General features: G+C 40.9%; 1 protein-coding gene across 3 annotated transcripts in view; it reads right to left on the bottom strand.

Annotated features, from left to right (window-relative positions):
• LOC137344815 (rhomboid domain-containing protein 2-like) overlaps positions 1 to 27,062 on the bottom strand; it is a 50,671-nt gene that overhangs the window by 21,756 nt on the left and 1,853 nt on the right. For 2 of the 3 annotated variants that reach the window (XM_068007988.1, XM_068007989.1), the window contains 2 exons: positions 11,447 to 11,845; positions 10,315 to 10,471 (listed from right to left, as the gene is read on the bottom strand). In XM_068007988.1, the coding sequence (XP_067864089.1) occupies positions 10,315 to 10,471; positions 11,447 to 11,845 (556 nt within the window). Of the gene's footprint in view, positions 1 to 7,698; positions 7,856 to 10,314; positions 10,472 to 11,446; positions 11,846 to 27,062 lie in introns of all 3 variants that reach the window. The other variant, XR_010968465.1, reaches the window with a different exon arrangement.

Here is a 27,062-nt window from a genome sequence, read left to right as displayed (position 1 = left end):
CTGGGAGCCTCAACTCTCATCTAGGACCGGGAGAGGGGGGAAAATGCAGTCGGAAGAAAAACACAACTTAAATCAAGGAATTCTGTAAGAAACTTCTGTGTTCCAAATTCAGGGTTTTGTTGCTTTTTTGTAATGTTTTTAAAAATAAATCCCATTCAAATATAAATCAAGTTTGTTTTTGTCTCCAAAATCCTCACAACTATGCAAACGGTGCCTGCGTTTTCTCCTTCCCAGTCTGACTTTCAGTCCTCGGCAGCATTTATGCCTGATGCTGGACTACACACCATGGTACAATAGCTCATCCCTGTAATGTCTTGCCAGTTTTAAATCCTCTAACACCAGCACCAAATTCCATTTGTAAAGCATTTCAAAATATTTCAGGAAGCGTTTTATTAAATAATGTATTTATAATACACTGCTATATAACAAAGTACTGAGCTTTACATTTAGGATAATCCAAATGCTCCAGTGAATTGAAAAGCAGTATCACAAGGATTCAGATGCCATCATAAGCTATGTTTATTTTTCTTTTTATTTCTTCATTCCTCCCCCCACACCACACTAAATGCATGGACAGTAGGATTCTACAACCCAATCAAGATTTGAATTGTACCGTACGATCTGAACCAGAGGGATATTTCACCAATCATAAAAAAGGAATTAACTGCATTAACTGAGGCGATTTCATAATGTAATCACACTACTATTGAAATGTAATTTTAATCATTACTGAAATGCATATAAAGTAGAGGAAGCTGCAGAGCTGTAATACAATCAAGAGGCTCAAATGTCAAACTATAGGATACAAGGACATATTTTACTCCATTTATCGTTAGCAAAAAGTTGACTAAAGTTAAAGAAGGTTTCCCCACTTTATACCCAAGCTGACTTTTTCCACTAACATTAGCAAACAAAGTAAACTATAGCCCTGTACAGCATCTTGTAGCAGACAAGGATGCTAGGTCTTTCAGTTGTATATGTTGCAATGTTTCTTTAGTTTTTATTTCAAATACCAATTTTTTTTTCAATCCCGTTAAACTATTTTTAACTAGAAGTCCAAACATCAAGAACTTCAGTTCTATAAGTGTTCGATTTTCACGTGCCACCTGGGCTAGTCTCTCCTGCATCTAATTAGCACTGTAGTACTTTCACTACCTAGAACAGGCACTGCTGGCTATGGCTGCAACGGCTAGATTGATAAACTGGAGAAGTGAATCAGAAAACCTGCAGAGAGTATTTACCTGTACCATCATACAATTCACATTGTTATAGCAGTCTCTATATGATTATTGTTCTTCATGTGTTCGAAGGCCAGGGAAAATTTTTTCACATGATTTCACCACACATAGGAAATTCATGGGAGTATTAATCTGTTTATAGTCAGTCAATAGAATGTATGGCAGAATTTGCATGAAGCAAAGTTCGGCTTGGGGAAGTCACACTGAAGACACCAGTCTCTTTCATTTATTTAAAGAATTGAAATGCTGAAACTAACATATACAAAGAACTAGACAAAATACTATTTGCTCTCAATCTCAAAGGGGTACAAAGGGATTCCCACGCAGCAGTACAACAGAAGTTGAAGCTGGAGAAAACAGACTTGGAATATTCACCTGAGGGAGCACACTTTGCAAGGTCACGTGACTTAATGAAGAATAAGCTTTTTGTTGCTTTAAAAAAAATTCTAATAAGAAGGGAAGAACTTGCATTTATACAGCACCTTTCACGGCCTTTTGGTACAGTTGGCATCAAATGTGTCACCAACCAGAACCGAGTTGATAGCAAAAAAAACACATTTGTGTTTCCTGATATTGGTACAACATTGACACTTAACAGTTTTCTCTGAAAGGTATGATACCCACTGCAATATAGAGACACATGGGGGCTGGGGGAGGTGGGGGGGGGGAAAGAGAATTTTAACTCCCCAAGATGGGCAGGAGAGGGATGTTAAACTCTTAAAATTGTGAAACCCAATTCCAACCCGCTGCAAACGCACCTACTTCTGGTTTAACCGAGGCGGGTTGCGGGGGAGGGCAAGTAACCTGCTCTCGAAAGGCGGGTCAGTAATTTAAATATGTTAATGAGGCGGCATGCCTCAGATTTTAGCAGCTATTGAGATTTAATGGCTATGGGACGGGTTTCCCCAGGCTCGGGAAACCCGGCAGCTGAAGGGAGGAGAGAATTGCAGGTAAGTGCTTTTCCAGCACTGCTTGTGGGCCAGGAGGAGCAGAAGTGCTCCCCCCCGCCCCTCAAGCTAACCTGCTTCCTTCCCCGCGATCTGCCAACCTTCCTTCCCGCGATCGCCGACACTCCTCTCCCCACCGCAATCCGATCCCTCCCCGCGATCCAATGCCGACCCGTGATCTCCCCCACCCCGGCGACACCCTCCCTCCTGGGCCCCAGCTGGCGGCCTTCTATTGCAGGCCTTCCTGCCCAGCATCCAGCCAGCCTCTCAATCTGGCTAGCTGTTGGGCAGGAAACAGAGGAAAAATAGCTCAAATGAGGTCCTGCTTTTAAATACAACAGGACCTTCATGTTCCCCGAATGTCCCAGCTGCTGGTAGTCACCCATGCTCCCTCCCCGTAAATATCGGGGCCATAGTGTAGGTTTGTTTGTGGTCTATTCCATTGTTCATTATAGGGAAAACGGCATACCCTGTGGCCTTTGCCTTACTTAATTGTGCACAGTTTTAATCGTGGCATATTAATTAGCAACTCTAATATCTGTATCGTGGAGGGAGTTACAGTTTTAAAGCAAATAATTAGATGCTATGTTCAGAACATATTACAAATTGAGCAGAGGTAACAATCCAGGCATTGTATCAGATGATCACCACAAATGCTGCAGTTCAAGAAAAAGGCCCACCACTACCTTCTCAGGCAATTAGCGATGAGCCATAACAGTCTTGATAGCATCACCTACATCCCAAGAACCATTTTTTTTCCAAAAAGGAAAGGTGAAAATGCAAGTGCAGAAGTATCTGGAGGAGGATGTGAAAGAGCTGCTACTGGAGGTAAGTATTCAAAGGGACAGTGCATTAAAAGTCAATGGGACCAAAAGTAGAAAAGTCACCAGGCCCAGATGGTATGCATCCCAGAATACTGAAGGAGGTTGGAAATAGAGACAAGAGAGGCAGCTGACACATAATTTTCAAAAAAAAAATCTTTCAAAACAGGAAATATGCCAAAGGATTGGAAAGTGGTAAATGTTACATACCTCTTCAAGAAAGGGAAAATATTAAGCCAGGAAATCATAGGCCAGTTAGTTGTACCTTAGTTGTGGGTAAAATTCTAGAATCTATAATAAGGGACAAGGTTACTGAACACTTAGAAAGACTTAGGCTAATTAGGGACAGTCACCTGGATTTGTAAAGGGCAGATCTTGCTCAACTAATAATTGAATTTTTGAGGAAATCATGTAAAGGTAAAAGGAACACAATGGATGTCATATGTATGGATTTTGAGAAATCATTTGATGAGCTGCTACATAAAATGTTTAAAATAAATTATAGTGCATGGTATTAAAGAGAATGGAGCTGTGTGGATAGAGAGATGGCCAAGGGATAGAAAACAAAATGGAGTAAATGCAGGTTTTTCCAGATTGGTGGGATAAGGTCTGCCCCAGGGATCTGTGCTGGGACCTTGTTTTATAATGAATTAGACACAGGCACATGAGGAATGATCTTTAAATTGTTATTGTCAGTATACTTCAAGGCTCTGACAAACTGAGGATGAATGCAGGAGGACAGGTTAGATGAGTAGGCAGATTGGCAGCAGTTAATGCACAGAAACGTGAAGTAGCAGATTTGGGAAAAGAAACAGTGAAAGGAAATATACCCTGAAGAGGGGAGGAGGGAGGTCAGGATCTAGGGGTGCAGATATATAGATCTTTAATAAGGTGGGTGTGCAGGTAGAAATGGGCCATATAAAAGGGAAATAGGATTCTGGATTTTATATACAAAGGCATTGAATATGTACATGAAATTGGTTAACCAACAGTTGGGAGTATTGTGTGCAGTTCTTGGTACCCATTATACATAGGATATTAAAGCCGTAGGAAGGGTATAGAAAAGACTTATTAGAATGATACGAGGAATTAGAGGTCATAGATATGAAGAAAGGTTTGGACAATTAGGGCTTTTTTAAAAACCTTAACAGATAAGATTCTTGGGAATCGAACAGAAGTTTTCAAAATTATGAAAAGTTTTGTGGGTAAATAATGACGGATTGTTTTCACTGGTTGACAAGGAGACATAGATTTAGGATTATCACTAGAGCAAAAGGTAGAAGAGATTTTTCACAGTTATTTGAACATGGAAAGCTTTACCACAAATGACTATTGAGGCAGAGACTCTAACATCATTTAAAAAGTGTTTGGATAAGTATTTGAAATGGAAGAATACAAGATGATGCAGGAATGGAATTAGAGTAGATTGCTCCAGTTGGAGCATGGGCACAGGCTCAATGGGCTGAATGGCCACCTCCTTTACTGCAATTTCAATGGCTTACTGAGCCATGAAGTATTCTCACCAACAAGACACTTCTAAAATAGAAAACAATATAACCATTATCCTTTTGTTTAGTTTATTTCTTTGGTTTTTAATATTTTGTTACTAAGGCAGACTGTTAGGAGCTGAAGGCAAGTATAGTCTCAAACCCAGGAATAATTTAGAATCAAATATATAGATAAATTCCAGCTCCCCTGCACTGTTGGGTTGACTAATCCTTCTAAGGCAGTTTCTCCCCTCCAGATATGTCAGCAACTCTCATTTAAATGGACAATGAGCAAAACAAAGCATTATCAAAATTCCTTAACTAATCTTTAAAAATGGTTGATGTTGAAACTTTCCCTTAAGTTGATAATTCTATCAATTTGTAAATAACATTATATTAATTGAGGTTTTGAATAGAGTAATTTTAATCGTGTTGTGAAAATGTTCTATTGTTTTATATTACAAATACTTTACATGAGAATTTGCTATTTTAACCAATACAATCTCAAGTATCACTTTGCAGCAATGCATTTACAATTTTTAAAAGAAAAATCACAACTTGACATCTGCTTAAATGGTTCATATCCTGAGCATTTATTAATAGGGCCATTGGAGAAAGGATAAAGAAAGCACCTACAGCATGAAAGAGCAAGGTAGAGATTGCAAAAAAGCAGCTAAACTCCAACAAAATCAGCAGAAAACATTAGATGTGGAAAAGGCAAAGCCCAAAACACACTGACGTTAACATGACTTTCATATGAATCACTACCATTAAATTAGACAGCACTTTCACCATACTAAAACTATTGATTATACTGCATTCAGCAGCATAGAAACACTTTCTGTCAGTGAGGGTGTGTGCCCTGAATTTTTTTCCCTTTGTTTCTTTTCTTCTTACAGGGAGGCTTCTTGCTTCTGATTGGCACCTCCCTTAATAGCATGGCTGAGATTGGAAATTCAGCTGCACGAGTTCCCACTGCCATAACACCTTGGGTTCATATTGACCCACTATAATATTACGTTAAAAACCTCAATCTTCCAATTGAATACCCTGCTTGTATATTAGGTTAATAATGGTAACTGTACTCTTGCTGTTTGGTTAAATCTAACCTTTTAAAAAAAGATGTTGATAATGGAAAATAGGACCATAGGAACAGGAGTAGGCCATTCAGCCCCTCAAGCCTGTTCCGCCATTCAATTAGATCATGGCTAATCTGTACTTTAACTCCATCTACCCGCCTTGGTTCCATAATCCTTAATACCTTTACTTAACAAAAATCTATTAACCTCAGTTTTGAAATTTTCAATTGACCCCTAGCCTCAACAGCTCAATGCAAAAGGTTTTTAAGGTTGGGTTAATTCATTGCAAAAGTAGTAGTGTGATAAGCATACAAGAAACAATTATTAGGTGCTGAAGTATGCTACAGCCATCCTAGATAACGGATGCAAATCATATCAACCCCTTTTGAATTATGGGCTTTTCACAAAAGCTGGTGTCTCAATCCTTTTTGGCAACTCACCATATAACTGGATTGGGGGGCATAAATGTCTTGTCTATTGCTGAGTAGTGAGAACATAAGAGAAGATATTGCAAGAGGTAGAGATAGAGCTTTGATTTGCCAACAACATACAATTCTGAATTGAGTGCATGCATTAGAGTTCTGCATATGTATATACATAAACCCAGCATACTACCATTGGCAAACATCAAAAATGTAAGCTATTAAAAAAACACTGAAATATCATTTTAATTTGGGATCACTCAGCCTAGATGACGGGGTCTGATTTAAAAAAAATATATATATAATGTAAACAGTACTCCATGTAACTTCTGCGCTTAATGTTAAAAATTAATCTCTAAAAAATGAACGCGTTAATCGCAGAAGTTAACTGCAATTAATTGACAGTAGATATATTTCAATGTAAAACACTGTAAATGTAAAACTATAAAGAGAGGTCAACAATATGAATCAGAAATTAGGAAAACAAGATTTTTATGCTGAGTTGTTTTTTGAATTATAATAATAGCATCAGGAATAAAACAAACTTGAATGAGATGGATGCAGTAATTGTATCAATTAAATATGCAATTAAAACTAAGGTTAACAGATTAAAAATCTTGAGATTAATCACAATTATTTTTTTAAAATCACTTGACAGCCCACATAATTGTAAGATACTTTTCCCTCCTCTTCCTCAACATCTCATCCTGCCACATCAAGAGGGCAGAATGGACACCTGCCCTCAGTCAATGTTGTTCTATTACTGGCAGCTAGAAGTTGCATGAGAGCAGCCCGGGGTGCCTGGCTGTCAGATTTTCCCTTCCTTCCTGAGTAATTATGGGTGGGCTGTGTTTGGTGCCTCCACAGAATACAACTGAGATCAAAGAACTCACCAATCTCAATTCTACCACACTATGATGTCACACGATGGAGTTCTCACATCACCCAAGAAGAGACCCATTAATTGCTCCACTCAGCAGACTCCACATTTTTCCCCTATAAAAGTATTAAAATTTTGATGTCCAGCAGATGTTGATATTTGAGCTCAACTGGAATATGACTCCCATACCTAAAATTTCTTTTGAACTTCTAGCACTACAAAGCATGTCCCACTCCAGATTCAATTTTGATTCCTCTTCCTAAAAGGAAGTTGGTTACCTATGATATTGTACTGCTAAGATTGCAATGGTGGCACAGTCTGTTGGACCAGTGTGGGTTTACGCATTCAGTTCCCAAAGAGTGAATCCTTGATCTCTTCCTGGGCAGAGGTGAGGGCAGAGGTGAGGGCAGAGGTGAGGGCAGAGGTGAGGGCAGAGGTGAGGGCAGAGGTGAGGGGAAGAAAAAGAGAAAAGAGAAGGAAAATGGAAGGAAAAGAGGATGAGAAAGAAAGCACACGAAACAAAAAGAAAAATATGAGTGTTGAATGGAAACTTGGGACCTTATACAATATAAGGAAGGAAAGAAAAAGTTAAATATTAGTGACTGGTTGTTCTTGTACAGCTTAAATTGGTCAGTTATAGGGCAACATTGACAGGAGGCATAAAGGAAATAGGCTGCAAGCCCACTCTCCTGGGCAAGGTGCACAGTATGGGGAGGTGGGAAAGAGACCTATAAAGAGCCTATAAATAACAAAACTATATAGAGATTGTCTAACTCTTTAATGTTCCTTCTTAGAGACGATGTTGTACAGACGGTTCTCATCACCTTTATGCTTCACTGATAACATCTGGCCTGTATAAATTTGACATGGTTCACAGCTAGCTAAAGTGCATCCGATTCCAAGATAAAAGGACACCAAATTCATTAATGAGAAATCCTCTCCCTGAACTTATGCAACAGTCACTCCCACCTGGCAAACCACCTGAAAACAAAATATTTCTGTTAGGCAGGGTTCAAAATAACTAAGCACTAAGAAAAAATGAAGCATTCAATTTGTTCCTCAATGGAAGGAAGGCCCCACAGTATTTCTGAAATATACTAATTACAGTTGAGACGGAAAGCTAGAAATTGGGATATTTGACTGGTAACTTTTATAGACAATCATATTCTGATTTTTTAAAAATGAATTTTAAATTCATTTCAGGGTGAGCAATATTAGAGATGGGGAAAGGATCAGATTCTATTTTGGGTATTCAATGTCAGCATCAAACACTCGCAGGCGAAAATGTGCAAATGCCCTCTAATCTGTCCCATCAGAACTACAACTCCTACTGAATAAGAGAGACCTTTCTTCCATTTCCAACACCTGTTGTCCTAGACATCATATTATATGTACCATTTAACACTTAACTGTCTCACCTGACTAATGGTAACAGATTGCCCATTTAAACACCATTGCGATAACACTATGGCCACGCAGCCCACTGCATTCTATAGTCACTTTTATACTGGCACGTTTTAGTTGGCGTTCCGAGAGACTGACGCCTGGGAGCAGTCTCCCCGAATTTACACCACTAAATCTACCTCCATTATACCTGCAAAACACACACACACACGTTCTACAATTCCAACTTCTAGGTCCATAGCCAGGATAAAGGGAGGTGGATTTAGTCTAAATTCGGGGAGCTGGCTATTGGACACTGGTCACCCAGTGCCAGTGTAAAAGCTGCCTACGTAATACCGCACTATCAGATTACAACTTGAATGAGAATTTGATGGAATGAAGATATAATTTGCACCATCCCAACAGGAGTTGGGTGCTTTGGCATCTAGCAAGTGGAGTGTGTTGTTAAATTACAGTAAACAATTGGTGTTAGTTTGCACACCAGCATTTTCAATATTCAGAACTCCGATTTTAAATAGGTGTCTGTTTAATTGTCAGTGATCATGCTGTGGAATGAGATAATAGCTGGCTTTGTACAGCCAACACATACTTCACTTACCAACTCTTCAAATGTTATTTTTTCCAACACCATAAAATGTGATGATTTAATACACTACACAAAAGGAGAGATAAGGAGGGAAGAGACCAACTATACAGGAGCAATACAAATATTCCAGTCAAATAAAAATGTAGATCAGTTAAATGCACAAACCACGTGTGAATGAGTGCAAATTTTTAGTTGATAAATATTGTGTGGTTTTAAGTTGGCTTCATCAGAATATGAAGCTGACAGTTTGAGAACACTGTACAAACACTTGGAGAATGCACCCTGAATCATTAGATGCCTGATGAGGATAATTCAGCTCCCACACATTGTGTGGATCGAATACCCCATGATGTCAACAGCATTCATACCTCAAAAGTCAACATAACAAAAAAAAAGTTTAAAAATGTTAAATCACAACTCTTTGTGACATTCCTTTTGAAAGGTGATACTGATGATGAGACTCCCTGTGGAACATTCTCTAAAGTGTCATTTTGGAAATTTATACAGATGTTAAAGCTGCAATGCTCCATTTAGTAACATCTCAAACCATATAAACACGCTTATATACACAGACCTTGATCTCAGATCTATTTTGCCTACTGCATAATGGCATCGCTCTAAATCCCACCCTCCAAGGCAGGTTACAAAGCACATTGCTTGCAAGTCAAGTTTTGTCACTGTGCTTGCACGCACTCCCAAAGAGGGACTGTGGCATCGTCACAGAAACAATTGCTCAATTATTTACAGCTCTGACTCAAAAGACAGAGGAAGATCTCCTAAATGCAGCGTTTCCCTTTTGTCACTTCATTTTATAGCTCATGTAGGATGCTGAGGGAGGAGACAGGGAGTGTCATAAGGTATATGCAGCATTTGACAGCAAAATGGAGACATTTTAATGTGAACACAAAAAAAATTATTTATATAACACTTTATAAAAAGGTATTTTTTAAAAAAGAAATCACAAGAAAGACAGCACACTTCAGCTGCATTTTTTTTTTAAAAAACAGGCTCCTCTGATGCCTGTCAGTACATCGACCACGTGATCCGGTACTGAACCGCACAGAAGAGAAAGGTCTCAGATTCAATTGCTAGCCTGTGCTGTATCGTCTGATAGCAGCAACAGTAGCAGTGCTACAACTGCTTAATGGCTGGGAGGAAAATTAGCTAGCATTCCCATGCCTGATCGCTGTGCGGCCACCCCTACTGTATGCATGTGGATATCAGGCAAGGAAAGAATTGGGTTTGTCGGCACTAACTACAGTTTAAGAGCCAACACTCACTGCTTAGGGTCACATGAATGGCCACTTGGGTGAGGTACTGGAGGCCTGTCGGAGCTTGTGGAACTGCACCCACAGGAGTCCACACCCTCAGGAGAAAAGGAGGAAGAAACTTGGATTTAAAAAAAACATTTTATGCACGAGTAATTTTTTTTTGTGAACAGCATGCTTACCTGTTGGTCACCTCGACATTTCTCACCTCCCATAAGGCCGAATAAAATGTGAGACCTGGTAAATGTTTCAGATAGTTGAATGGAAAATACCTCTCTAGAGAAGCAGCTGTCATCTCATGCAGATCCAGATAAGGAAAATACTTCCGGCCATAAGCATCTGGTAAATGGGGCATCATTAAGGACAAATATAAATGTTCTCATTAGATACAAAGATTGACTTAGATTCTTTACTAAGAGATCAAGCAATTAATCTTTTCTTTGAGAAACCTAGGGTGAAAGGCCCAAAGTGAAGAACATCACCAAGGCTGAAAATACTAACAGAAGATCAGGAAAGCTCTGATTAGATGGTGTCAAACATGGATTGTAAAAACCTGTAAATTGCAAAAGGAAGACTGAATGACACAAGGAATTTCACTAAAGTGCTGGCAAAGAATGAATTAGAGCAAGAAACAGTACGATGAATCTTGGTTTTGTCACATTGAGGATCTAGGGAGCAGGAAGAATGTGTAGATCAGCGTATTTTACCGAGTGGAAGGAGCAAGGGAGGGAAATTCCGCAGGAGCAAGAATCAAAATGATAATATTCAAAACTTCAAGGCATGACAAGCAGAAAGACCAATTGGAGGCTAGAAGTTAGAAGGATTGCCCAAGAGATGATGAACTTTTACTCCTATCCAAAAGTCTCAGAGTTATTAGAAAAACAAGTCCAGATGTAGAATGGGCATTTAAGTAGACAGACTTGAGTTGGTATGTAAATGACATGGAATATTTTTCCATTCCACACATAATGACTGCACCAAGTGTATCAGGTACAGCATGGGCCAAATCTTCCTGCATCACTCAAAAAGTTTCTTACTGTCTTATGATGGGTTAAAATTTGGCTCAAACTTTGCTCTCTTGGTTGAAGAAATCTCTATCTCAGGTGTCCATTAATCTTGATTGATCAAATCAGATTGACGTGCAGTTTTATCCTGTATGCACATAACAGTTAAGATTTCGATGGCAGCTATACAAGGCAGATTATGGTTAGACCCTCAAACCGCTAGAGGGAAGATAGAATTAGCCAAATTCAAAATTAGCACAATATTTAAGATTTCTGAATTTTAGCAATGTTTTTGAAAAACAAAGGATACAAGCAAGTCCTGCTCCGATTCCACAAATGTTGCCCAAGATCGATGATTCCGGTATAAAAAGTGCAACGATGAGTAAAACGAGTGGGAGATAGATCATTTTGACATTTGTTATCAGCACAATGTACTTCATAGGGGAGAGATAGACAGACATCCCCACATAGGCAAACACTATTATAGTAAATCCCTGAATTTCTTTTAGATTTTGCAGGCCGAAAAGTATTGAACCAATCACAGCGTAGATGATTCCAGTGAGAACTGCGAACAGGAGAGTGAGGTATGCGTGCTTTACTGTCCCAATGTCCTTCTCCACAGCACCACCGAAATACCACAGCATAAGAACGTTGCACACCAGCGCACTCATACTTTTATGGATGAACACATAACTAAGCAACTTGTACACTGCATTTAAAAAAAAAACATACATTAGCGGCAATGCATAAGAATATAGTTTATCAACAGTGACTGATGCTGAAGGCAACAATTAACGCCCTCCATTTTCTCCCTCCCTTTCCAGATGACAGTGACTCTCACAGGGATATAGTTCCACGGGCATACTGCTTCTCACGCAAGTGGGTGTTCTTAGTTTAAGGAGGTGCATTGGCTGGCTATTCAACCATGGAAGCATTACGGCAGAGCCTATTCCAATCCTCTTCTATCACCCACACATGCCTGCTTTTCAGCAGAGGGCACTGGATAGCAATCAGGAGCTGAAACCGTAACTGATTATCCTCTTCCTACCCTACAGTCATCGAGGCTAATTGTCCAACAGCCATTTACATAAACAATTTGGACTCAGGAATCGGAAGTACAATTTCAAAATTTGCAGACGACACCAAATTGGGAGGTATAGTTAAAACAGAGGAGGACTGCGACAAAATACAGGGAGACATTAATAAACTTACAGAATGGCCGTGTAATTGGCAAATGAATTTCAATATAGATAAGTGTGAGGTATTACATTTTGGTAGGAAGAATAAGGGGGGCACATACTGCTTGGATAATAAGAATCTAAATGGGGTAGAGAAGCAGAGGGATCTGGGGGGGTACAGATACACAAATCACTAAAAATAGCGATGCAGGTTAACAAGGCCATAAAAAAGCAAACCCATCACTGGGGTTCATTTCTAGAGATAGAATTGAAAAGCAGAGAAGTTATGTTAAACTTGTATAGAACATCTGGAGTACTGTGAACAGAGGCACTGGAGAAGGTGCAAAAAAGATTTACTAGGATCATAATGGAGCTGAGAGGTTATACCTATCATGAACATACTCTGGCTCTTTTCTCTAGAAAAAAGACTAAGGGGTGACCTGATGGAGGTCTTTAAGATTATGAAAGAGTTTGATAGACAGACAGGAAACAGAAAGTAGGGATAAATGGGTCTTTTTCGGGGTGATAGGCTAGTGGGGTACCGCAGGGATCAGTGCTTGGGCCCCAGCTAGTCACAATATATATCAATGATTTGGATGAGGGAACCAAATGTAATATTTCCAAATTTGCTGACGACACAAAACTGAGTGGGATCGTGAGTTGTGAGGAGGATGCAAAGAGGCCTCAAGGCGATTTAGACAAGTTGAGTGAATTGGCAAATACATGGCAGATGCAGTATAATGTGGATAAATGTGAAGTTATCCATTTCGGAAGGAAAAACAGAAAGGCAGAGTATTATTTAAATGGTGATAGATTGGGAAATGTTGATGTACAAAGGGACCTGGGTGTCCTTGTACACCAGTCACTGAAAGCAAACATACAGGTGCAGCAAGCAGTTAGGAAGGCAAATGGTATGTTGGCCTTCATCGCAAGAGGATTTGAGTATAGGAGCAGGGATGTCTTACTGCAGTTATACAGGGCCTTGGTGGGACCAACACCTGGAGTATTGTGTGCAGTTTTGGGCTCCTAAGAAAGGATATACTTGCCATAGAGGGAGCGCAGCGAAGGTTCACCAGACTGATTCCTGGGATGGAAGGATTATCGTATGATGAGAGACTCGGTCTTTATTCACTCGAGTTTAGAAGAATGAGAGGGGACCTCATTGAAACATAGAAAATTCTGACAGGGCTAGACAGAGTGGACGCAGGGAGGATGTTTCCCCTGGCTGGGGGGTCAAGAACGAGGGGGTCACAGTCTCAGGATATGGGTAGGGCATTTAGGACTGAGATAAGGAGAAATTTCTTCACTCAGAGGGTGGTGAACCTGTGGAATTCTCTACCACAGAAGGCTGTGGTGGCCAAGTCACTGAATATTTTTTTAAGAAGGAGCTAGATAGATTTCTAGACACAAAGGTATCAAGGGGTATGGGGAGAGAGCAAGAATATGGTATTGAGATAGAGAATCAGCCATGATCATACTGAATGGCAGAGCAGACTCGAAGGGCCTAATGGCCTACTCCTGCTCCTATTTTCTATGATAGGATAGGTGTGGAGAAGATGTTTCCACTTGTGGGGGAGATCAGAACCAGGGGCCATAAATATAAGTTAATCACTAATAAATCCAATAGGGAATTCAGAAGAAACTTCTTTACCCAGAGAGTGCTTAGAATGTGGAACTCGCTACCACAGGGACTAGTTGAGGCAGCTAGCATAGATGCATTTAAGGGAAAGTTAGATAAGCACACGAAGGAGAAAGGAATAGAAGGATATGCTGATCGGGTTAGTTGAAGTAGGGAGGGAGGAAGCTTGTGTGAAGCATAAACACCGGCATGGACCTGTTGGGTCGAATGGACTGTTTCTGTGCTGTACAATTTATGTAATTCTATGTAATCCATCAGCGTCCTGACTGAAGTCACCTAACTCACCACAGACAAGGGATTGAATTTATAACTTCCCGAGCTGTGCAGCTCAGTGCCCACATCAAGTAGTGATTTTATCCACTGAACCATCGACAAAGTGCCTGAAGGAAACAATATCAGCACTCTGGACTAAGTTTAAGACCAAGCTGACAAACAAAACACTGAACGCAATGTATCAGCATATATGACATGACGTCTATGAACAACGAACCTAGTACTTAACACACAAGAACATGATGTTTAGTCAGGTCCATTTGAGTATCCTGTCACAAGGGACAGTGTAACGCTCTGTTCCATGTAGACGCCCCCTATACATAAGCCACACATCCAACTCAAATCCTCCTGAGGGGCAAAAAAAGGTGCAATAACTGCAAAATGCACAACATGCAAGTGCACAGTTTTAAATGGAACCTTGACTATTGAGAACCATAGCAACCATCATCAAAACAGAAAGACGGTGTTACACAATTTTTCCTCTTGAAATTTTTAGAAATAAAAAATTAAACATGTGCCCAGATTTTCCATTACTAGGGCATGAAAGCAAATCACACAGTTCTGGCCTTAATTATCAGAGCTCAATTCTCCGGTGCTAGACGGATCAACATCACCAGCCTGATGATTCTTGCTTCCATCCAGGTTAACAGACATGCTGTTTGACCTGCTGTTACGTGGACATCAGGCGAAGACAGAATTGGGTTTATCGGCAATAGCCACAAGGTTGAAGATCTGACACTTTCTGCTTACGTCGCATGAAGAATGGTCACTTGGGTGAGGTACTGGAGGCCTGTCGAAGCTTGTGGAACTGTACCCACAGGAAAGAGCAAGGGAGGAAAGGAGGAAGAAACTTGGATTTATTCCAGTGCAACATCTGAAGCAGTCTAGGATCTTGCAGATAATTGGCATCAGTTTATGTCATCGAATCACATAGCACAGAAGGCCATTTGGCCCATCGTGCCTGTGCCAGCTCTTTGAAAGAGCTATCCAATTAGTTCCACTCCCCAGCTCTTTCTCCATAGCTCTGCAACTGTTTCTCCTTCAAGTATTGATCCAATTCCCTTTTGAAAGTTACTACTGAATCTGCTTCCACCGCCCTTTCAGGCAGTGCATTCCAGATCATAACAACTCGCTGCGACAAAACATTTCTCCCCTCTGGTTTTTTTGCCAATTACCTTAAATCTGTGTCCTCGGGTTACCGACCCCTCTGCCAGTGGAAACAACTTCTCCCTATTTAATCTCATCAAAACCCCTCATGATTTTGAACCTCTCCATCAAATCTCCTCTAAACCTTCTCTACTCTAAGGAGAACAATCCCAACTTCTCCAGTCTCTCCACGTAACTGAAGTCCCTCATCCCTGGTACCATTCTAGTAAATCTCCTCTGCACCCTCTCCAAGGTCATGACATCCTTCCTAATGTGTGGTGCCCAGAATTACTCAATACTCCAGCTCAGGCCTAACCAGTGATTTATAAAGATTTAACATAACTTCCATGCTTTTGTACTCTATGCCTCTATTTATAAAGCCAAGGATCCCATATGCTTTTTCAAAAAAAAAGACGTATCAACTTGTCCTCTGATATAAAGTCAGTTCTAGTACTTCTCTCACAAAGTATCCTTGAATGGGTTCTTTATAACCACATCCATTGTATTTGTATTCTCTGCTGGTATGAAGACCATTTAGTGTTGCTTTCACTAGTGAGCTGCTCGATGGCCAATGTTAAATGACATGAAAGAATTCATCATTCGTAGAACATACTTACGATGCAAGGCAACTGGCCTTCAGTTACACACTGTTCTTATCCAGTCTTGCATTAAAGTGGAATTTCATGTTTAAGTAGTGCTTTTGGACACATACACAAAAATAAATCAAGGCCAATTCTCCAGTCTGCATGGCTAGTGGTGCAGATTAAGAACAGGCAAACAAAGGCCAGGAAATTAAGCGAGAAGGCATTTTGCCCATTTCTTGCTTGAAGTGTGCTAAAAACTATTTTCCAACTGGTCATATTCCAGCATAGAAGTGCCATCTCACAAAACATGAAAGAGCTTCATTAAGGGTCTTTTATAATGACTTCAATTTTCCTTAAGGCTTGATTTCTCAAATGTCTTGCTGGGAATGAGCGGTATGATGACTTAAGCCCACATAACATGGGCAATGCTGGGAAGGAACATGCTGGCTTGAGAGCTTGCGATCTTAAATACGCGTTGAGAGTGTTTTTTGTTGCAGTTTTGTTTTAGATTTATGCTTTCTGCATTCATTGTTCCAGCTTTTTTTTTGCCTTGGCGTTTACATTTTGTGTGCTCTTTGCCTGCATCTCGCATATAAAGATTCTGGGAGCTGCAGTTGTTGTTGCTGCTACCAACATTCATTCCTCTCTATGCTTGTTTTGGAGGAAGAGGCAGAGGATCTGATGAACAAAGGGAGGCAGATCCAATTATGAATGCAATTACCCGAGGAACAACTACTTCCAAAGGAAATCTACCTTTGCTGGCTCCACTTCACGTGGGAGGTAGTGATATCCTCCAATTTAACTTTCAGAAAGATCAAAGTCAGGGACAGCTCTGCCGGTGTGATGGTGAAGGTGACCCGAGCCCTTTACTTTCATGCCTCCAGATCATTCCAAGCCACCTCAGGGTATACAGGCCAAATCAGTCAGTCAATCAGCAGTGCAAAGATGCATATAGACGAGCATGGCTTCAAGTCCCACAGAGGACTTGAGAACAATCTAGCTTGACACTTCAGTGCAGTAGTGAGAGTACCGCATTTTCAGGTGCCATCTTTCCGATGAAGTGTTAAATAGAGGTCCTGCCTGCCCTCAGGTGGATGTAAATGATCCCATGATAGTATTCAACAATGAGTAGGGGATTTCCATTTATCCATTAACATTTATCCATCAGTCAACACCACCAAAACATTGGTCATTTATCTCACTGCTGTTCGTGTGACTACATTTCAAAAGTAATTAATTGTCTGTAAAGCGCTTTGGGGACTGAAGTTACTGTATAATTGCATGTTCTCTCTTTCTTCTTTGAAGTCTCAAAGGAATGGGAATGGGTGGGGTTTTTCTCGTTCCATCAACTTGTTTTCCACATTGCAGTGGTGAGCCAACACTTGAGGACAGAGGCACCCACATTCTGATCTCTAACGACTCAGTTAAAAGTGTCTGAGAAAGAATGCAAGAATGCAAGCATTTTTGATTTCCAAGCAAGATTATAATATGCAAGCTAACATTTGTACTGCTGATTATTGCAATTTTGCAAGATTTATAATTACACAGAAGCTAATGAGTCTGACTACTGTTGTCCTATTCAACAGGTACAATGTACTTGCTACCTGTGAGGATAAGGATGTAGACTGCGGGGTGGACAGCCAGAATGCTAATCATGACACCGAGGAGTAGGAGGCAGTCTAAGGTCAGGTCGGGGCGGGGGGGGGGGGGGGGGGCGGAGGAGGGGAAGAGCAGAGTAGAAAGATTGTAGACAATTAAGGAGATAGATAGCGTCCTCTGTAGTCATGACCGAGAGTCTAGAAGGGTGTGTTGTCTACCTGGTGCAAAGGTAAAGAATATCTCGGAACAATTGGAGAGGAAGTTGGAAAGGGAGGGCGAAGATCCAGCTATTGTGGTCCACATGGGATCAATGATATAGAGAAGAAAAGAGAGGAGGTCCTGCTAAGGGAATATCAGAGGCAAGGAACTAAATTAACAGGACCTCACTTGTGGTAATCTTGGGATTACTACCTAAGTCACGTGCTAATTGGCATATGGATAGACAGATCAGGAAGATGAACACGTGGCTGAAAGATTGGTGTGGGAAGGAGGGGTTCCATTTCATGGGACACTGGCACCAGTACTGGCACAGGAAGGAACTGTACTATTGGGACAGGCTCCACCTGAACCAGAATGGGACCAGTGTCCTAGCGGAAAGGATAAATAGGGCTGTCAATAGGACTTTAAACTAGTAAGACTGGAGGAGGGATCTGGTGAAAATAACATAAGTCTGAAGATAAAAGAAATAGGAGATGAGAGTAAAGGTCAGACCAAGGGTAGCATAAACAGTCAGGGAACAAATACAATTATAGATCAGAAGTACAAAATGACTTAAAAATAAAGTGAGGCGAACAATTATTAAAAACAAATTAACTTGCCTGTATAGCAATAGGCACAGCATCCAAAACAAAACGGGAGAACTGTAGGCAATAAGTCGTAGTGAGGAGCCAGATGTAGTAAGGATAACTGAAACATGGCTATATAAGGAACAGGACTGGCAGTTAAATATTGCAGGATATAACGTATTTAAAAAGGATTGGGAAGGACGGAGGGTGGAGTAGCTGTATTAATTAGAGACAATATTATGGCAATAGAAAAAAGAAACATGATATTAAGATAGAAACAGAATCCATATGGATTGAGACAAAGGATAAGAAGGGACCGATCACATTATTAGGTGTATTCTACAAACCACCTAATAGTGGAAGGGAAATGGAGGAAGGAATATGTAGGCAAATCTATGAAATGAGTAAAAAGCATTGAATAATAACAATGGGAAATTTCAACTACTCCCAAATAAACTGGCAAAAGGATGCAGGGAAAGGGGAATGGAGTTTTTATGGTGTGTACAGGACTCCTTTTTTACCCAGTATGTGAGAAGCCCAAGAGAGGAATCACTGCTGGATCTAGTAATGGGAAATGAACCAGAGCAGAAAAGGTAAGTGAGCATAGGGGAGCATCTCGGCAATAGCGATCATAACATAATAAAGTTTAAAATAATGATTGAGAAAGACATAAGTAAGACAAAGACCAAAGTAATAGATTAGAAAAAAGCTCATTTTGAGAGGATGAGAATGGAACTAGTGAAGTCAAACGGGACAAAAATTTTAACAAACAAAGAGATAGAACAGCAGTGGAAAATATTTAAAACAGTGATCAATAGAGTTCAGGAGAAATATATTCCTCTAAATAACAAGAACAAACTAGCCAATAATGAAACACCATGGATGAATAGGGGCAAAATTGAAACTAAAGAAAAAGACATATTCTAAGTACACAAACAATAAAGGAAGATGATAAAAGGGAATGTGAATAGGTTAGGAAAGAAGTAAAAAAAATTAGGAAAGCAAAGAGAAACTACGAAATTAAATTATCAAGGAATATAAAAGAAACAGTAAAGTATTCTAGACACATAAATAACAAAAGAAAAATCATGATAGGGATTGGGCCAAGGCCATGAAGGGATGCACAAGATAAACTCACATGTAATGACATCGAAATGGCAGAAATATTGAATAGTTACTTTGCCTCAGTATTTACCAGGTGGGCAAGACATTAAAAGAAGAGGTCGAAAAAGATATCAAGACATTCAAGATAGGAAGGGGAGATATAATTGATAAGCTAATCAAAATTAGAGAGAGGATAAAACCCCTGGTCTGGATGGATTGCATCCACGCATATTAAAAGTTAGGGAAGAGATAGCAGAGGAACTATTACATATATATATAAACATTTATTAGAAAAGGGAATATTGCCAGAGGACTGGCAGACAGCTAATGTTATTCCTATATTTAAAAAGGGGGATAGAACAAGTCCAGGGAAATATAGCCCAGTTAGCTTGTCGGTGGTAGGAAAGATAATCGAATCTTTACTCAAAGATGTAATAGAAAAACATCTAGAAACCGAAAATATAATGAAGAGTAGTCAGCATCGATTTCATAGAATCACAGAAAGGTTACTGCACGGAAGAAGGCCATTCGGCCCATCGAGTCCGTGCCGGCTCTATGCAAGAGCAATCCAGCTGGGCCCACTCCCCCGCCCTATCCCCGTAGCCCTGCAAATGTTTTCCTTTCAAGTGCTTATCCAGTTCCCTTTTGGAGGCAATGACTGAATCCGCCTCCATCATCCCCTTGGGCAGTACCTTCCAGATCTTAATCACTCGCTGTGTAAAAAAGTTTTTCCTCATGTCACCTTCAGTTCTTTTGCCAATCACCTTAAATCTATGTCCTCTACTTCTTGACCCTTCCGTCAATGGGAACAATTTCTCTCTATCTCGACCCTACTCTGTCTAGACCCTTCATGGTTTCAAAAGAGAAAGTCATGCTTGACCAACATTACTGAATTCTTTGAAGTAGTAACAGAAAGAGAAGACAAGGTAATGCAGTAGATGTAATATATTTGGATTTTCAAAAGGCCTTCAATAAGGTGCCACATAATAGACTCATGACTAAGGTCAGAGCACGTGGAATCAGGGAACAGGTAGCAGAATGGATTGCAAGCTGACTACAAAACAGTAAACAGAGAGTAGGGGTTAAGGGTAGCTACTCAAACTGGCAAAAGGTAGGGAGTGGTGTTCCACAGGGGTCGGTGCTGGGACCATGGCTGCTCACAATTTATATTAACAATTTGGACTCAGAAGTACAATTTCAAAATTTGCAGACGACATGAAATTGGGGGGTGTAGTTAATACAAAAAGGAAGAATGCGTCAAAATGCAATAAGACATTAATAAACTTACAGAATGGGTGATTAATTGGCAAATGAATTTCAATATAGGAAAGTGTGAGGTGGTGCATTTTGGATGGAAGAATAAGGAGGCCACATACTGCTTGGATAATAAGAGTCTAAATGGGGTAGAGGAGCAAAGGGACCCAGGGGTACAGATACAGAAATCACTAAAAGTAGCAACATAGGTAAATAAGGCCATAAAAAATGCAAACCCAGCATGAGGGTTCATTTCTAGAGGGACAGAATTGCAAAGCAAGAAGTGATGTTAAACTTGTGTAGAACCTTGGTTAGATTACACTTGGAGTACTGTGTACAGTTCTGGTTTCCATATTATAAAAAGGATATAGAGGCACTGGAGAAGGTGCAAAAAAGATTTACAAGGATAACAACTTGCATTTATATAGCACCTTTAACATAGTAAAATATCCCAAGGCATTTCACAGGGAAGCTATTAAACAAAATTTGACACTGAGCCACATAAGGAGATATTAGGACAGGTGACCAAAAGCTTGGTCAAGAAGGTAGGTTTTATGGAGCATCTTAAAGGAGGAGAGAGAGGTAGAGAGGTGTAGAGGTTTAGAGAGGGAATTCCAGAGCTTAGGGCCTAGGCAGCTGAAGGCACGGCCGCCAACGATGGGGCGATTAAAATCGGGGATGGGCAAGAATTGGAGGAGCGCAGAGATCTCGGAGGGTTGTAGGGTTAGAGGAGGTTACAGAGATAGGAACAGAGGGATTTGAAAACAAGGATGAGAATTTTTTTTTTTTTTTTTTTTTAAATCGAGGAGTTCCCAGACTGGGAGCCAATGTAGGTCAGCAAGCACAGAGGTGATGGTGGAACGGGACTTGGTGCGAGTTAGGTTACGGGCAGCAGAGTTTTGGATGAGCTCATGTTTATGGAGGGTGGAAGATGGGAGGCCAGCCAGGAAAGCATGGGAAAAGTCAAGTCTAGAGGTAACAAAGGCATAGATGAGGGTTTCAGCAGCAGAGAACTGAAGCAGGGACGGAGACGGGTAACGTTATGGAGGTGGAAGTAGGCAGTCTTGATGGATATTAGGATACTACCAGAACTGAGGGGATATACTTATCAAGAAAGACTAAACAGGCTGGGGCTCTTTTCTCTAGAAAATAGAAGGCTGCGGGGTGGCCTGACAGAGGTCTTTAAGATAATGAAATGGTTTGATAGGGTAGATGTGGAGAAAATGTTTCTGCTTGTGGGGGAGTCGAAAACTAGGGGTCATCAATATAAGATAGTCACTAATAATTCCAACAGGGAATTCAGGAGAAACTTCTTTATCCAGAGCGGTAAGAATGTGAAACGTGCTACCACAAGGAGTAAATGAGGCAAATTGCATTTAAGGGGAAGCTGGATAAGCACACGAGGGAGAAAGGAATAGAAGGATATGCTGGTAGGGTTAGATGAAGAGGGGTGGGAGGAGGCTCATGTGGAGCATAAATGCCGGCATAGACCAGTTGGGCCGAATAGCATGTTTGTGCGCTGTAGACTTGATGTAACTCGATGGTGATGTTGCATGAACTATACAATCTGACCGCGTAGTGTGTTCCACCTTTCAGAGGGGATTGCACGGCGTGTTAGCCATGGCCCAGTGGTTGCACTCTCGCTTCGGAGTCAGCAGGTTGTGGCTTCAAATCCTGCTCCAGAGACCTGAGCACAAAATCTGGGCTGACATTCCAGTGCAATACTGAGGGAGTGTTCGAGCGTCAGAAGTGTTATCTTTCGGATGAGACATTAAACAGAGGCCCTATCTGTCCTCTCAGGTGGACATAAAAATCCCATGACACTATTTCAAAGAAGAGCATGAGTGCGCTCACTGGTGTCTGGCCAATATTTATCCCTCAACCGACATCACTAAAACAGATTATCGGGTCATATATCACATTGCTGTTTGTGGGATCTTGATGTTCAAAAATTGGCTGCCGCATTTCCTACGTTAGAACAATGACTACACCTCAAGAGGCATCCCCTGCAACCTCCAACGCAAAACCTACAGTAAAAATGATAATCGTTAATTCTGTGGCATGCTGCTCCTGTTCACAGTGCATACAAGGGTATAAGTTTCTGAACACAGGAAGTGCTGGTCTGCCAACAGAAACTGCATTGTGCAGCAAACATGGACAGAGGAGAGGGAGGTGGGAAACAGAGCAATTTACAACAGACCTTTTGGGGTTGATTTGATGAGGACTATCCATCCAGCAGTACGTGCACACTGTCACTTTTCTGCACTGTGCATTCGTACAGACATTCTGACACATGCAGGCCTGGGAAACGACATCAAAATCGAACCAAGCATCAATAGGTTTTTATCATTAACTATTTTGCATCACGATGCAAGCACACCGAATCAGGTTGGCACAATTAATGGGCCAGAAGGAGTAGTAATTTAAAAGAAAGAACTTGCATTTATATAAGGGCTTTCACCACCTCAGGATTTCCCAAAGCACTTCGCAGCCAATTAAGTATTTTTGAAGTGTCGTCACTTGTTTTGTAGGCAAATGTGACTGCTAATTTGCACACAGCAAGGTCCTACATACAGCAATGACATAAATGTCTAGTTAAACTATTTCTTGGTGATGTTGGTTGAGGGTTAAATATTAACCAACACACCAGGAGAACTCCCCTGTTCTTCATTGCATAGTGCTATGGGATCTTTTCTATCTACCTGAAATGGCAGAAACGGCCTTGGTTTAACATCTCATCCGAAAGACAGCTCCTCCAACAGTGCAGCAATCCCTCAGTATTACACTGAAATGTCAGCCTAGATTGTGTGTTCAAGTCTGCAGTGGAGCTTGATTGAACCCATGGCCTTCTGACAGTAGATTGCATGGCCCACAAAAACCTCTTGTTTGCATTCAAGTCAATTCTCCAGGGATTGGGTCACCTATGTTAAGGAGCATTTTATGTTTAGAAAATAAACAACAGAGGAGTTTGGCAGTCCTTAAATGTATTTACCTCAACGCAAGGAGCATAGGAAATAAGGCGGATGAGCTGAGGGCACAGATAGGCACGTGGCTGTATGATATCTTAACTATTACAGAAACATGGCTTAAAGAGGGGTAGGACTGGCAGCTCAACGTCCCTGGTTACAGAGTTTTCAGATGCGATAGAGAGGGAGATAAAAAAAGAGGGGGATGGCAATTTTGGTTTAGGAAATAATTACAGTTGTGAGGATAGATGATATTTTAGAAGGAGCATCAAATGAGGCCTTATGGATTGAGCTAAGGAACAAAAAAGGGGCAGTCACACTACTGGGAGTGTACTATAGACCCTCAAACAGTCAGAGGGAGATAGAGGAGCAAATATGTAGGAAACTTTCTGAGAAGTGCAAAAACAATAGGGCAGTAATAGTGGGGGATTTAAAATACCATAATATTAACTAGGATACAAACAGTTTGAATGGTATAGAGGGCACAGAATTCTTAAATTGCATACAGGAGAATTTTTTTAGCCAGTATATAGCAAGAGCCAACGAGAGGGGGAGCAGTTCTGGATTTAGTTCTAGGAAATGAAGAGGGGCAGGTGGAAGAAGTTGCAGTGGGAGTGATCATCGTACAGTTAGTTTTAGCATAGTTATGGAAAAGGACAAAGAAAGAGCAAGTGTTAAAGTTTTCAATTGGGGAAAGGCCAATTTTATTAAACTGAAAAGTGATTTAGGAGAAGTAAATTGGAAACAGCTAGAATCATAGAAGTTTACAACATGGAAACAGGCCCTTCGGCCCAACATGTCCATGTCGCCCAGTTATACCACTAAGCTAGTCCCAATTGCCTGCACTTGGCCCATATCCCTCTATACCCATCTTACCCATGTAACTGTCCAAATGCTTTTTAAAAGACAAAATTGTACCCGCCTCTACTACTGCCTCTGGCAGCTCGTTCCAGACACTCACCACCCTTTGAGTGAAAAAACTGCCCCTCTGGACCCTTTTGTATCTCTCCCCTCTCACCTTAAATCTATGCCCCCTCGTTATAGACTCCCCTACCTTTGGGAAAAGATTTTGACTATCTACCTTATCTATGCCCTCATTATTTTATAGACTTCTATAAGATCACCCCTAAACCTCCTACTCTCCAGGGAAAAAAGTCTCAGTCTATCCAACCTCTCCCTATAAGTCAAACCATCAAGTCCCGGTAGCATCCTAGTAAATCTTTTCTGCACTCTTTCTAGTTTAATAATATCCTTCCTATAATAGGGTGACCAGAACTGTACACAGTATTCCAAGTGTGGCCTTACTAATGTCTTGTACAACTTCAACAAGACATCCCAACTCCTGTATTCAATGTTCTGACCAATGAAACCAAGCATGCTGAATGTCTTCACCACCCTATCCACCTGTGACTCCACTTTCAAGGAGCTATGAACCTGTACTCCGAGATCTCTTTGTTCTATAACTCTCCCCAACGCCCTACCATTAATGGAGTAGGTCCTGGCCCGATTCGAGCTACTTGAAGGTAAATCAGTGTCAGAGTAGTGGGAGCCATTCAAAGGGGTTCAGGGTAAACATGTTCCCACAAAGAAAAAGGGAGGGGCTGCCAAGTCTAGAGCCCCCAGGACGTCAAGAAGCATTCAGGGTAAGATAAGGCAGAAAACGAAAGCCAATGATAGACACTGGGAACTCAATACTAGGGAAAGCTTAGAGGAGTATACAAAGTACAGGGGTGAAGTTAAAAAGAAAATTAGGAAAGCAAAGAGAGGGCATGAAAAAATATTATCATCAGGTAAAATCAAAGAAAACCCAAAGATGTTTTATAAATACATTGGAGCAAGAGGATAACTAAGGAAAGAATAGGGCCTATTAGAGACCAAAAAGGTAAACTATGTGTGGAGGCAGAAGATGTGGGTATGGTTCTTAATGAATACTTTGCATCTGTCTTCACAAAGGAGAGGGATGATACAGGGATTGAAGTTAGGGAGGAGAAGGACTGTGAAATATTGGATGGGATAAACATAGTGAGAGAGGAAGTATTAAGGAGATTAGCATCTTTGAAAGTGGATAAATCACCAGGGCCGGATGAAATGTATCCCAGGCTGTTAAAAGAAACCAGGGAGGAAATAGCGGAGGCTTTAACAATCATTTTCCAAACTTCACTGGATACAGGCGTAGTGCTGGAGGATTGGAGGACTGCTAACATTGTACCATTGTTTAAAAATGGAGCAAGGGATAGACCGAGTAATTACAGGTCAGTCAGCCTGTGGTGGGCAAATTATTGGAATCAATTCTGAGGGACGGGATAAACTGTCACTTAGAAAGGCACAGACTAATCAAGGACAGTCAGCATGGATTTGTTAAGGGGAGGTCGTGTCTGACTAACGTGATTGAATTTTTCGAGGAGGTGACAAGGAGGGTCGATGAGGGTAGCGCAATTGATGTAGTCTACATGGATTTTAGCAAGGCTTTTGACAAGGTCCCGCACGGCAGATTGGTCAAAAAAGTAAAGGCCCATGGGATCCAAGAGACTGTGGCAAATTGGATCCAAAATTGGCTCAGTGGCAAAGGAAGCAAAGGGTAATGGTCGACAGGTGTTTTTGCGACTGGAAGGCTGTTTCCAGTGGGGTGCCGCAGGGCTCGGTAATAGGTCCTTTGCTTTTAGTGGTATACATTAACGATTTGGACTTAAACGAAGGGGGCACGATTAAAAAATTTGCGGATGACACAAAGATGGGCCGCATGGTTGATAGTGAGGAGGAAAGCTGTAGACTGCAGGAAGATATCAATGGACTGGTCAGATGGGCAGAAAAGTGGCAAATGGAGTTCAATCCAGAGAAGTGTGAGATAATGCATTTGGGGAGAGCAAACAAGGCAAGGGAATACACAATAAATGGGAGGATACTGAGAGGTGGAGAGGAAGTGAAGGATCTTGGAGTGCATGTCCACAGATCCCTGAAGGTAGCAGGACAGGTAGATAAGGTGGTTAACAAGGTATATGGAATGCTTTCCTTTATTATCCGAGGAATAGAATATAAAAGCAGGGATGTTATGCTGGAACTGTATAAAACACTAGTTAGGCCACAGCTTGAGTACTGCGCACAGTTCTGGACACCACATTACAGGAAGGATGTAATTGCACTAGAGAGGGTGCAGAGAAGATTTACGAGGATGTTGCCAGGACAGGAGAATTTTAGCTATGATGACAGATTGGATAGTCTGGGGTTGTTTCCCCTGGAACAGAGGAGGCTGAGGGGTGATTTGATTGAAGTGTACAAAATTATGAGGGGCCAAGATAGAGGATAGGAAGGACCTATTTCCCTTAGCGGAGGGGTCAATAACCAGGGGGCATAGATTTAAAGTGATTGATAGAAGGATGAGAGAAGAAATGAGGAAATTA

This window comes from Heptranchias perlo, chromosome 28 (assembly GCF_035084215.1).
Source record: "Heptranchias perlo isolate sHepPer1 chromosome 28, sHepPer1.hap1, whole genome shotgun sequence".
NCBI lineage: Eukaryota > Metazoa > Chordata > Chondrichthyes > Hexanchiformes > Hexanchidae > Heptranchias > Heptranchias perlo.
The sequence above is the reverse complement of the archived record's forward strand: the minus strand, read 5'-3'. Positions and strand labels throughout refer to the sequence as shown.